Raw genomic sequence first — 13,172 nt, 5'->3', positions numbered from 1 at the left:
CTGTGGAGTTCCTGGCCACAACATATAAGCATCAACACCTTTTTACATACAGGACTAAAGACAGACACCGGGGGTGCACCTGTGACCTAACAGCAGCAATTCTTTGCTGAATACCTGGACAGCTATACATGAACAACATCTACAGGATGCAATTATGAAAGTAACCTGAAGTGTTAATATTCTAAGGAATGCAGTATTATCAAGGGACATAAAAGTTCAAAGAATGAGAAAAGTGATGGCCAAAATTTGTATACAGGAAGATGAGGCCTCATTTGGTCTTGTCTTTAGCTCATGGAGGATCCATGATGTGGCCCGGAAAACTGGAAAAGGAACGCCATAATAATAAACTTCCATGGAAAGCATGAATGGAAATACCAACTACAGCAATGACTACTGCCACAATGCCCTGACCAAGGTCTTTCCATACCAGTACCTGACCAAGTGGCCAGGCATGTACCACTGATACCCACTTGCTTTTAGTCCCTGCTGGGGTACAGAGGATGATCTTGGCTATTCATCTATAAAGCTCTGTCAGAAATCATGCATTCACCAAGTATCAACCACCATCAAAGACCGTGGAGATCCATGATACTACCAAGAAATATTGGAAGACAGTAGGATAGAAAGACCTCCACACCCTCCCTTTCGCCCACAGTCCCACGCCTGGATAGTACCTGATTCTCTTTTTCTTTGCCTCCCACATTTGAGTAGGTGCCAAGGTCTTTCATTAACAACACCTCCCGAGCTCATGTCCTTCCTCTAGGTTACCAGCACCACTACACCCGTTACAGAGCCACCCTCCAATTACCACTAGTCCTAATCCATTTTAGATGCTGCGGCCAGATTAATCTTCCAAGGCAGAAGAAAAATTGTAGCAGTCTTCCTCCTTGAAACTTTCTCTTTTTTGTTACTCTTCACTACAGAAAATTTCAAAAATACATAAAGGTAGAGAGAATTGTGTAAGAATTGTGTGCCTATCATCCAGCTTCAATAATTATCCCCTCATGGCCAACCTTGTTACTGCTATACCTCAACCCACCGGATAATTGCAATCAAAGCTCAGACATCATACAATGTCATCTGTAAATACTTTAATATTATTCCCCTTCCTTACATAACTACAAGGTCAGCAGCACAGCCCCCAAATCAACAATCATTCTTTTATATCATCAAATTTCCAAATTATTGTCAGCATTTTCATGGTTGTCCTATCATCATTATCTTTTTTCTTTTATGTGTTTGCATCAGGAGAAACATAATTTAAATATTGTGATTGGTTAATATGTTTCTTAAACCTCTTCTTTTTTTAACACCTTTATTGGAGTATAATTGCTTTACAATGGTGTGTTAGTCCCTGCTTTATAACAAAGTGAATCAGCTATACATATACATATATCCACATATCTCTTCCCTCTTGCGTCTCCCTCCCTCCCACCCCTCTAGGTGGTCACAAAGCACCGAGCTGTTCTCCCTGTGCTATGCGGCCACTTCCCACTAGCTATTGGTTTTACATTTGGTAGAGTATATATGTCCATGCCACTCTCTCACTTTGTCACAGCTTACCCTTCCCCCTCCCCTTGTCCTCAGGTCCATTCTCTAGTAGGTCTGCATCTTTATTCCCGTCCTGCCCCTAGGTTCTTCATGACCTTTTTTTTTTTTTTTTTTTAGATTCCATATATATGTGTTAGCATATGGTATTTGTCTTTCTCTTTCCGACTTATTTCACTCTGTATGACAGACTCTAGGTCCAACTACCTCACTACAAATAACTCAATTTCGTTCCTTTTTATGGCTGAGTAATATTCCATGGTATATATGTACCACATCTTCTTTATCCATTCATCTGCTGATGGACACTTAGGTTGCTTCCATGTCCTGGCTATTGTAAATAGAGCTGCAGTGAACATTGTGGTTTAAACCTCTTTTAAGCTATAGGTTCCCCCTTCATTACTTTTTCTATTTTGTTTTGTTGGGTCTTTTTGGAATTGTTTTGTTGAAATCTTAGTCTTTAACTTGGTTTTTAACCAACCTTTAAAAACTTTCATTACCACTAGTCTTCATTTATATCAAGTTCCATTCAAATCATATCTAAATGTGGTCATTTTCAAATATGTTCACAAATTCTTTGATATTTCTCTCTTCAAACAATGCAGCTTATTAACTACAGTCCCTCTGAGAGTGGACTCAACTTAGTGACTCGCTTCTAATGAGTAGAATAAGGCAGAGGTAAGGGTGTGTCATTTTCAAGACTGAGAAGGCCCTGTGGCTTGAGGATCACTTGCTCAGGGAGAAGCCAGCAGCCATGTTGTGAGGATGCTCAGGCAGCTCTGCAGAGAGGTCTGTGGGGAAAGGAAGTGAAGCCTCCTGCCCATAGCCATGGCAGTGAGTCACCTTGGCAGTAGGTTCTCTGGCCCCAGCAGAGCCAACCCTGCTGACTGCAACCTCATGAGAGACTCTGAGCCAGAGCTTCCAGCTAAGCACCTCCTGGATTCCTGACCCACAGAGACTGTCAGACAAAAAATTTTTATTGTTTTAGGCTGCCAAGTGAGTGGGGACCTATTACACATCAGTAGATAACTAATAAAGCAGTCTTTCTGGTGTCACATCATTGCTTTTCCTAGAAATGCTCTTCTCCAGTTCTTTGTGGTCAAGTTTAACCATCTTTTCAAGCACACAGATGACACTCTCCAGAGCCGTCCCTAGACCTCCACATCCCCAATGCTCTAAAATCTATAAACAATTGCTCCCTCCTTTGATTTTTCTAGAGAACTTTGTATCTGGTTCTAAGCCAAGCTGTCTAAAACCAATTTGGCCAAAGTAAAACCAATTCATCCAACCCCCACCTGCCTAAAATGTGTAGTTTTAACATTACAGTTTTACTAAAGTCGTTATTCCTCAAACAGCCCAGACAGGCTCCCGCTGGGGCCTCTGCCCTAGCCCCACACTTCTCCATGATTCACACCCTCACCTCCTCTGGGCCTTTGCTTAAATATCACCTCCTCAGCAGAACCTTCCCTGAAAGCCTATTTAAAACCACCAGGGCCCTCATTCCTTCCCATCCCACACCCACCCTGCACTCCCTGTCCATTACTGCAGTTTTATTTTCTCCACAGCACTTACCGCAATCTAGCATATGTTTTAATTACACCACTCATCAATCATCTCCCCGCTTCCAGACTGTAGGCTCCAGGAAGGCAGACATTATGTTTAGTTTTCAGTGCTACATCCTGAGCCCCTAGAACAATGTATGGTACATAGCATGTGCTCAATAAAAACCTGAATAAATGATCAAGACTGCAGCATTTCATATGCCACACAATGGATGTAACACTAACTACACATTTTGATATTTTAGGTGCCTTTATGTCTACAAGCATTTTAAGAAGGCTTAATTAATTTCCTCCTTCACTAAACAAAAACCAAACCAAACCTGAAACACCCTAAAGTAGACAATATTACAAGTAGGTAACTTAAGAATTGTTACATTTCTCAAAAGTAGCCAAAATGGTCCTATCATATGTGCCTCCTTGACAGTTTAAATTTCAGGTGATCGGGTCATTACCTAAATTCATCAGTGGGCCAACTGTACCCCTTCCTTTGTACCCCTCTCAAGTGAGAGCTCATCTATCATTTCAAAATCTCCTTAAGAGCAGAATTGGATCTTGTACATCTTAATACTCCCTGCAGTACCCAGATAACAGGGCAACTGACAAAAGTTTATTAGGAAAACATCAGAATTATTAGCATCTTGGGCCATCTCTTCTCCTCACCCAAAAGCACGCAGTAGGCACACCCATAAACACATGCCTATAACAATGTGATCGTAAAAACCATCTTCATTCAGCAGATGAGGTCTCTGAAGCAAATTATCTAATGACTTTTATTTTCCCAAAGCCAAGTTGGAGCTGAAACCTTAGCCTCCCCTTTGACTCACAACATTCTTGTCTAAATTACACTGCTGCTACCAAAAAAAAGAAAAAAGGGGGAGGGGGGAAAAGGTTGCTCCTTTATCTGACATCTGACATATGGTTCTCACTAACAATCCATATATACACATCATAGAGGGTCAAATTCTAACAGGGGATGGTGATATTCAGGATAAATAATGTCGCTTGTAAATGACTTCACAGCTTATGTAAGTAATAATGCTAGAAAAAAATAACTGCAATGCACAGTAATCTGACTCTTGATTGCCAAGGCACAGTTCAACACAGAATTGTTCTTTGTTTTTAAGATCCAGAACAATGCAGGGAGATATCTAGCTATGATATAATCAATGCTTTATATTATTTCAAAGACACTTGTTCTGACACAAAAAACCACTACTATCCTTTAGAGAAGGGGTCAGCAAACTACATTTCAGGGGCCAAAGCTGGCCCACACAAGCTGTTTCTGTATGGCCCATAAGCTAAGAATGATTTTTACATTTTTAAATGGTTGAGAAAAAAAATCAAAAGAATAATATTGCATGCCATGAAATTTATATGAAACTCAAATTTCAACATCCATCAATAAAGTTTTATTAGAGCACTCACACTCATTCACTTAAGAATTATCTATGGCTGCTTTTGTGCTAAGGGCGGCAGAATTGAGAAGCTGCAATAGAAACCATATGTCCCACAAAGCTACAAATAGTTACTATCTGGCCCTTTACAGAGAAAGTCTGCCACCCTTTACACTTCAGGGCATGGATGCTGGAGCCTGGCTGCCTCCATTTAAAGCCTAATATGTATTCTCCTTATTCTGCCTCTGTTTAAATCCTAACACTTATTATTCACTTATTAACTGTGGACCTTGAATACATTACTTAAGCACTCTGCACCTCAGTTTCCTCATCTGTAAAATGGGGTTTGTAATGGCACCTACCTGATGGGGTATCACTGTGAGTTATAAATGAACAATCATACAAATCACGTGAAACAGTACCTGGCATGCAGTAAGCAGTTACTAAGTACTGGCTATAACTACAATTCCTTCTTCTTGAGGGCTGCAGGATGTGTTTTCCAGTTGAAATGGTAGCAAAGTGCTTAGATTCCAGCACAGCCTCCCAAATCCCTTTATCATGGTAGAATTGAAGAATGAGGCAAGAAGAAATGAGAGGGAAAAAATGAAAAGAAGAGGACTGAGGAGGGAACAAGAGAAAGGAAAAAGTTATCAGGACCCCACTCATCAGGGACAGTAGGTGGCCTACTCAAAGGGGAAGTATAAATTAGGATAATTTCATCTGTAGTAACAGATTAAATAACTTCTGTGGGCTGACGGGATACTAATCACCAGGTGGAAGCTATCCCGGGGGGTTGGTGGGGAAAGCATTCAAAATTCCAAGCAAGTGACTTACAGATGAACTGCTGGGTCATTTTTAAGTTGAGAACTTCCTGTATTTTACATTCCTAGACAAATGACAAGCGATAGCTGCAGTAATTCTGCATCTTGTCATCCATGTAGGGTAGCTAATTAAAAGGAAGCAATTTGTGTAAGGACCCTGTCCTTACAGAGTTCTCATTTTGTTCAGAATAGCACTTACTTCCTAACGCTAAGAAAAAAAACCATGCTCCCATAAATAAAACACAAGCTCATTCACCAAAAATGGACCTGCATGGCAACTGGGAGGTAAACATGGTGTTTAATAGAAGATACACTTAACCTGTTACCAAGGTGCAGAAATTCTCTTTCCCAGGACTCACTTTCACTTGAATACCTTCTCTGTGGAAAGATGAGTTCCTACCTTTTCCATGTATCTTTAAAAATCACACTCACGGTTTCTCTTTTTAAATTATGACTTCAAAAACTTGAAAGCACCCCCCACCTCGAAAAAAGAGAATTGTTTAACTCACAACTCCACCATAACCAAACAACTACCTCTATTATTCCCTTCCAACCTTGATCCCCTTAATCCTCACTACTGCTTTGCTTAATGCTTATGGTAAATCTTCCCTGCAGAGGCTAAACACACACATCAAGTATTTTTAAGACACTTGATGTGTAAACATGACATGTAAAACCTTAAGAAAAGGAAAGAAGGACATTACTATCCAAGTGATTTCTGCAAATTGTGCAGGAAAAAAAGAGTGATTTAAAGCAATGCATCCAAGAGAGAACTTAAGATGCTCCTGAGCTGGAGGCAAGTTCAAAACACTCACTGAGAATGTATCTGCTGGGAGAGTCCCACTGAAGGCTTCGGCTTGAGGGTCAAGGTCATCTGGGCCACAGGACTGACTCTTGGTAGAGTGTCTGCCTTCTTAGATGAAGTGTGCTTTGCTGCTTGCTCAGGAGGGACCCAGGAGGAAGCAGCCACAGGACTCTGCCCTCCAAACACTGGTGACGAGGTGTCCTGGGCAGCTGTTGTCTCACAGGCTTTGCCCTTGGTCCCTGGTTTACACACACAGAGTTGAGGCCGGAGACACATCCCTCCATTCTGACATGGAGGAACACAGCTTGCTGCAGAAAGAAATAGAAGACACACTTTGAAGAAAAGCATTGTAGACTTTACTAATTCTTCCAAAGGCTTACCAGTAGCATTGGGCTATCCCTCAATAAAACAAAATGATGCTGATGCTGATGATGATGACGATAATAGATAATATTTATTAATGGCTTCCTATGTGCCAGGCATTATTCTAATAGATATCGACAAATTTAACCCCCCAGCAACTGTTTTAAGTAGATACTTTATTTTGCTCATTTTACTGATGAAGAAAGAGGCTCTGGGGTTATATAATTTGCCAAAGGTCACGCAATCATTAGTAAATAGAAGAGCTGGGATTTGAATTCAAGTGAACTGGCTCCAAAGTCATCATTCTTAACCGCTTTACTATAGCTGCCACTCAGAAATGCATCAGAAATACAGGGAAAAGAAGAAAGTATCCTGCCCTTCTTTTTAAGTTGTGTTCTGTGGCTTAAGTTTAAATTTTAGGCATCCAAACAACATTTGGCAAAAAACAAAAGCCCAATTCCAAACCCAAGCCCCCAAAAGTGTTACAGCCTTCATCTTGCATAAGCTATCAGAGCTTGGAGTGACTGTTTCAGAAATCTAGTCCAACCTACTTTTTTTTTTTTTTTTTGAGAGAGAGAAAAACCAAGGGCAGAAAGGTTGAGAGTTAACCTTTATATATATATACACACACACATATATATATATACACACACATATATATACATATATATATGCATAGATTTTTTCTTTTTTTAAGCAAGTACATCCCTAATCTTATAACAAAAGGCAACCAAAAAGAAACAACCTCTTTATCTCCTATTAACTAGGATGCATGTACTCTGAATCACCAGACTTGTGGCCGAGCAGAGTTTTAAAGTCAGCAGGGCTATGGGTCACAGGTAGGGTGAGTGGATTTTATCATAGGCAAGGTCCCCTGGGAGTTTAGATGTTACTGACTTAAATTTTATGAACATCATAGGCCTATGGACATGATTCCTTCAGTCCCTTCTTTATTTGTCCAAATTAATTTATTTAAATGAACCTTTTGCTATTAGCCCACCTCTGACTTAAACTCTTTGTCCTGAGGCAGATCCCAACACTAAATCTCCCATAAAATTCAGCACAAGGTTCAGTCTACAAACAACCACAAAACAGATGAGGAATATGAACCAGAGGAGGCTCAGTTATGGAGGAACCAAATGACCAAGACCTAAAAGCCCTGAAACCTACTGATTTTCTATAAACAAGAGAAGATACTTTTCCTATCTCCCTACAATTCCTATTAATTACAGCAAATAATGATAACAAATGGCTGTCAAGTGTCAGAATACTAGGCTGACAAATTTTCTAAAAATTTGGAAGGATTCTTGGGAGAAAAATAATAAAAGGAAATTTAAATGCAGCCAGCTCCTGAAGTGACCTTGGGGTAAGTTACTTAAGCTTGGCCTCTGCACCTGTACAAGCCCAGGGGCAGGGGGGAGGGCAGTAGCTGCTTGTTCTAAAATGGTCCCCGAGGGCTCTTTCCATATTAGGCTTCTAGAATTCAAAGTCAAAAGCTATGCACTTCTAAAGTTCACGATTCTAATTTATCAGCGTTTTCCTGGCCGAGGGATGATCATTAGGGACGAGGGATGATCATTAGGTCCCTACTCGGCCACGGTTATTTATGGAATGTCACAGGAATGGAAATGGGCTCCACCCAGAGAGAACAGAAGTGGCCACAAGCGAGGACTGGATGGGGCTTTCAAAGCTGAGACTCTGCCAGAGATCACCCCCCACCCCCCGGCACTTTCATGTATACATTCTCTTCATGCTTTCAATTAGAAACATGTTTCAGTTTAACATCTGAGAATGATTTCCACTTCTCCTCCCTCCCAAGGTGTACTGCAAATGTCTACAAATCTACCAGGAAGGCTGCACGCCAGGAGAGGCTTACAAAAGCTGGTACCTAGATGGAAGCCAAGCACCGAAATCTTCCCCAAACCACTGAGAATATGCAACAAGGGCCTATCTTGAGGAGGACATGGATGGGTTAGAAGTATAACAGGGTAGCGATTTTCTTTTAACCTTTCAAATTTTGCATGTGGTAGGGTGAGGGGAGTGCGGAAAGAATAATTAAGGAAAAAAATAACTTTAAACTCACACAGAAAAGAACATATGACATACCAGTATGACTATATACAATAACACCCTTTCACACTAAGTCTGAAAAGACAATAAGGAGAATGATTAGACAATTTCCTCTTCCACCTTCCCCATTGGGCTCCAACAGCAGCCTCCTGGAGCATGCAGACAGGAGGGGCTGGCTTAAACTGGGGGCAGGGACAGATTCCCTAATTGCCAAGACAAGCCCCTCCCCTGACACGAAAAGCAAAACTCAGGTTCTGCAACCACATTTTGTCAAGCCCTTTTTCGTGTGATACTTGGACCTTCTGCAATAGCGGTTCCCACGTGTCACTTCTCAAACTGTGGTGCTTGGACCAGCAGCAGCATCACCTGGAAACACTTTAGAAATGCACATTCTTGGGCTGCCCCTGGTCTGCTAAATCCCAAACTAGAGCCCAGCAATCTGATTGCCCTCCAGGTGAGTCTGATGCTCACCCCAGTTTGAGAACCACTGACACAGGATTTGGAAATTGGCAGCCTTCCACCAAAGTTTTTTGAGAACTTACATTTTTATCACTGCAAGTTTGGTATTTTCACACTACAATGGCTTTTATGTGACTGAATTCTTGCCGTGACAGACGTGTTTGTCTTATGTTGCCCTTCTGTTTTTAATGCAAAAAATTAAAAGTTTTTTTCCATGTGACCAAATTCTCAAGATAATTATGGGTCCCTTCCAAACGTTTATACATTTGTCACCATCTACTTCATGGCCAATGTAAAAATTTGTAGGCATTTATGAGAAAACTGTTATTATTTTTTTAATTGAAGTATAGTTGACTTACAGTATTTCACTGGTTTCAGGTGTCAGCATAGATATTTAGTATATTTACAGATCACTCCATGAAAAGTTATTATAAGATAAGGGCTATAATTCCCTGTGCTATACAATATATCCTTGTTGCTTATCTATTTCATACATACTAGTTTATATCTGTTAAACCCATACCCCTAATTTGTCCCTCCTCCCTTCCCTCTCCCCTTTGGTAACCACTAGTTTGTTTTCTGTGACTCTGTTACTGGAAAAAACTGTTATTCTAACTGAGGTTCTGAACTATGTGGAATATTTTAACTCTTACAGAAGTTCTTTAAAATGTTTTCCACTAGGGCTTCCCTGGTGGCACAGTGGTTGAGAATCTGCCTGCTAATGCAGGGGACACCAGGGTTCGAGCCCTGGTCTGGGAAGATCCCACATGCCGCGGAGCAACTAGGCCCATGAGCCACAACTACTGAGCCTGTGCGAGTGGAGCCTGTGCTCCGCAACAAGAGAGGCCACGACAGTGAGAGGCAAGCACACCACGATGAAGAGTGGCCCCTGCTCGCCTCAACTAGAGAAAGCCCTCGCACAGAAACGAAGACTCAACACAGCCAAAAATAAAAATAAATAAATTAAAAGGCTCAACATTTAAAAAAATAAAATAAAAAATAAAAAATAAATTAAAAAAAAAGTTTTCCACCAGTTGGTTCTGCATTTGCCTGGCCAGCTGTGGTTGAACACAATGAGTAAACACTACATCAAGATCTTATCAGTGGGACTTCCCTGGTGGCACAGTGGTTAAGAATCCACCTGCCAATGCAGGGGACGTGGGTTCAAGCCCTGGTCCAGGAAGACCCCACATGCCGTGGAGCAACAAAACCCATGTACCACAACTACTGAGCCTGTGCTCTAGAGCCCACGAGCCACAACTACTGAGCCCATGTGCCACAACTACTGAAGCCCACGCGCCTACAGCCCGTGCTCCACAACAAGAGAAGCCACTGCAACGAGAAGCCCACACACCACAAGAAGAGTAGCCCCCACTCGCCACAACTAGAGAAAGCCTGTGCACAGCAACGAAGACCCAACGCAGCCAAAAAAACAAATTAATTAATTACTAAAAAAAACCCTTTTTTTTTAATTAGAAAAAAGATCTTAGCAGTGGTGTGGGCAGTGGTTCTCAGGCTTTACAGCACATTAGAATCACCTGGGGAGCTTTTAAAAACTCTCAAAACCCAGGCCTAACTCCAGGCTGATTGAATCAGAATATCTGGGGGAAGGGGCTCATGCATCAGTTTTAGTTTTGTTTTTCAGTTTTTTTAACTCTCTAGGTGATTGCAATTTGCAGCCAAACTTGAGAGCCAGTAGGTGAGGGAACAAAATCCTACCAGACTTGCTGACAGACTAATCTTCCCGAAGTGCAGCTTTTAATTTTTTTCTCTCCGTTTAAAAATTTTCAACACATTTTAGCTGCCCTTGAGATACATTCAAGACCCTCTACATCTGGACCCCAACCCCCCCTTTCCACCCTCAGTGCCCCCTGGTCCATCCCTGCAAAAGTTCACCCCTTCCTGCCTCTGCACACCCGGTGCCCTGTCCTGAAACACGGACCGGCCCCTCAAGCTCTTGCTCATCTGAAAGCTCCTCCTTCTCTGTGAAGTCCTTCCCAAACGCCCACCCCGACCTCCTGCACCATTTTTTTATCACCTGAACCTCCTGCTCCTTTTTCATCATTCACTTCACATTTCACATGTACTGTTACATACATTAATCATCTTTTAACAAAGCTCTTTTATTTCCCAACTAGAATACAAACCGTGAGGTCAGTTATAATTGGCTAACGCAAAACTTTTTGTACCCAAGGACAGGAGCCTGAACCTCATCTTGGTTGACTGATGTCAAAGTACAGCCATTTCTTTCCAAGAATGCTGGGATTTAAGAACATCTATAAAGGGAAGATAATAAGTGGGCTCTTAATCCATTACATAATAACAACTACGTCTCTGGGTTTGGTTTGCCAGTTGTTCAAACAGTCTCCAATCTTTCAAAGATGTTTTTAAATCAAAATTAATATTTAAATGAACTCTGCTCATGTACATGGTCTGCAGTGGCATTCTGCAGTATGCTGTTAAACAGTTTCAGAAGCCCAGATCCAATGTGTTCTAAAAGAACTTTGAAGGGTAGGGGCACTCAGAAACAAACTGGTTGTGGATTCACAGAAAAGAACATCACAATGGGCTGATAGGAGCTGTTACAAGGTACTAAACCTCCAGTACAAAAGCGCATTAGGGAATTAGCCTAAGACATTCAGGTGCAGTAGAAAAAAAAGCTTCTGAGAGATACTCAGTTTGTGAAAAGGAACCAGAAGTTGGGGGGAGCCCACCATTCATTAAGTAGATAATCCTGTAAGATGACTTCTCCTCGAGATAAGCACAGTGAATTAACCCTCTACCCTGTCCCCCATTCCAAACACAGAACAATCATTTTTAAGATTGTTTTCATGTTAAAGAAACGGATTTCCATGATGGAAACAGGTGGCCATGATGGAATAACTGTTACCAAACAAGCCTTTTTTTCCATAAACAACTAGGAAACTGGATGAAAGATATAAGACAACTGTTGTTAGATACCAGACAACTGGCAAGAGAGGACTGTGAATCCTAAGAGAAGGGCATAAAGAGGAGGGCCCTAGGATCACCCCAACCACCTGCAGGAAGCACTTGGCAGATCACCGCGCAGGGAGGGAGCCCACGCACAGCGTGATGGAGGCTGAGTGGCCGGAATCTGCAGGGCAGAGTACTAGAGAGGAGAGACCTGCACACAGAGATAGCCCAGAGATCTGCAGAGGGCCCAGGACTCTTCTCCTGATACTGAGCTGCACAGGCATAGGATGCAACAAACTATCCAGGACCTGTAAGCTGCAAATTCCCAGTCCTGACCCGCCAGAGTCAGGACATTCAGTACAGACCCCAGAATTAAACTCCCTTTAAGAGTAAAACCTCAATATAAAAATCAGGCAAGAACTGTACACAGAAGAAAACTCATACAAATCACAGTTAAGAATATAGATGCACAATTCCTAAATAAAATATTAGTAAATCAAATACGATGGTATTTCCAAAACAGAAAAGCAAGCCGAATTAATTCCAGAAACATAAGGATGGTTTTAAATGTCAGCAAATCTATCCATGGAATTCCACGTTAAAAATTAAATGAGAACTTGTCTCGATGAATGCATAAAATTTTCCAATAAAATTCATCACTTATTCATAATAACAAACAAAAACTGTTAGCCAACTAGGAATACAAAGGGATTTCCTTGTTCTGGTAAACAGTAACTACAGCAAATCCCACACACAAAGAGTATACCAAAACCTACAGCAAATATTATGAGGAAACTGTAGAAACATTCCTATCAAAGCTGGAAACAAGTCTAAATGCCCACAATAACCTCTACTGCTGATGTTATATTGTAAGTCCCAGCCAACCTGGCAAAACAAGAAAAAAGAAATAAAGGTCTAAGAAGTAGGAAGGGAAAAACAAATGTATCATTATTTTAGTTTACTTATGTGTCTATGTAGATAATCCAAAAGATTCTACAAACTACCATAACTGATAAGAATGTGGTACCAGTTCAGAAATAGAAAACAGATCAATGAAATTTAACAAAAAGCTTAGAAACAGGGCCTCCCTGGTGGCGCAGTGGTTAAGAGTCCACCTGCCGATGCAGGGGATACGGGTTCGTGCCCCGGTCTGGGAGGATCCCATATGCCGCGGAGCGGCTGGGCCCGTGAGCCATGGCCGCTGGGCCTGCGCATC

The 13,172-nt window shown here is 41.5% G+C and overlaps 1 protein-coding gene across 3 annotated transcripts in view; it reads right to left on the bottom strand.

The window, feature by feature from the left end:
- The window catches only part of LTBP1 (latent transforming growth factor beta binding protein 1), a 430,385-nt gene that overhangs the window by 367,582 nt on the left and 49,631 nt on the right, over positions 1 to 13,172 (bottom strand). For all 3 annotated transcript variants that reach the window (XM_060117483.1, XM_060117484.1, XM_060117485.1), the window contains exon 3: positions 6,141 to 6,438. In XM_060117483.1, the coding sequence (XP_059973466.1) occupies positions 6,141 to 6,438 (298 nt within the window). The remainder of the gene's footprint in view (positions 1 to 6,140; positions 6,439 to 13,172) is intronic.

Source organism: Mesoplodon densirostris, chromosome 14 (assembly GCF_025265405.1).
Source record: "Mesoplodon densirostris isolate mMesDen1 chromosome 14, mMesDen1 primary haplotype, whole genome shotgun sequence".
NCBI classification, from domain to species: Eukaryota; Metazoa; Chordata; class Mammalia; order Artiodactyla; family Ziphiidae; genus Mesoplodon; species Mesoplodon densirostris.
This window is presented reverse-complemented; position numbering and strand designations above follow the sequence as displayed.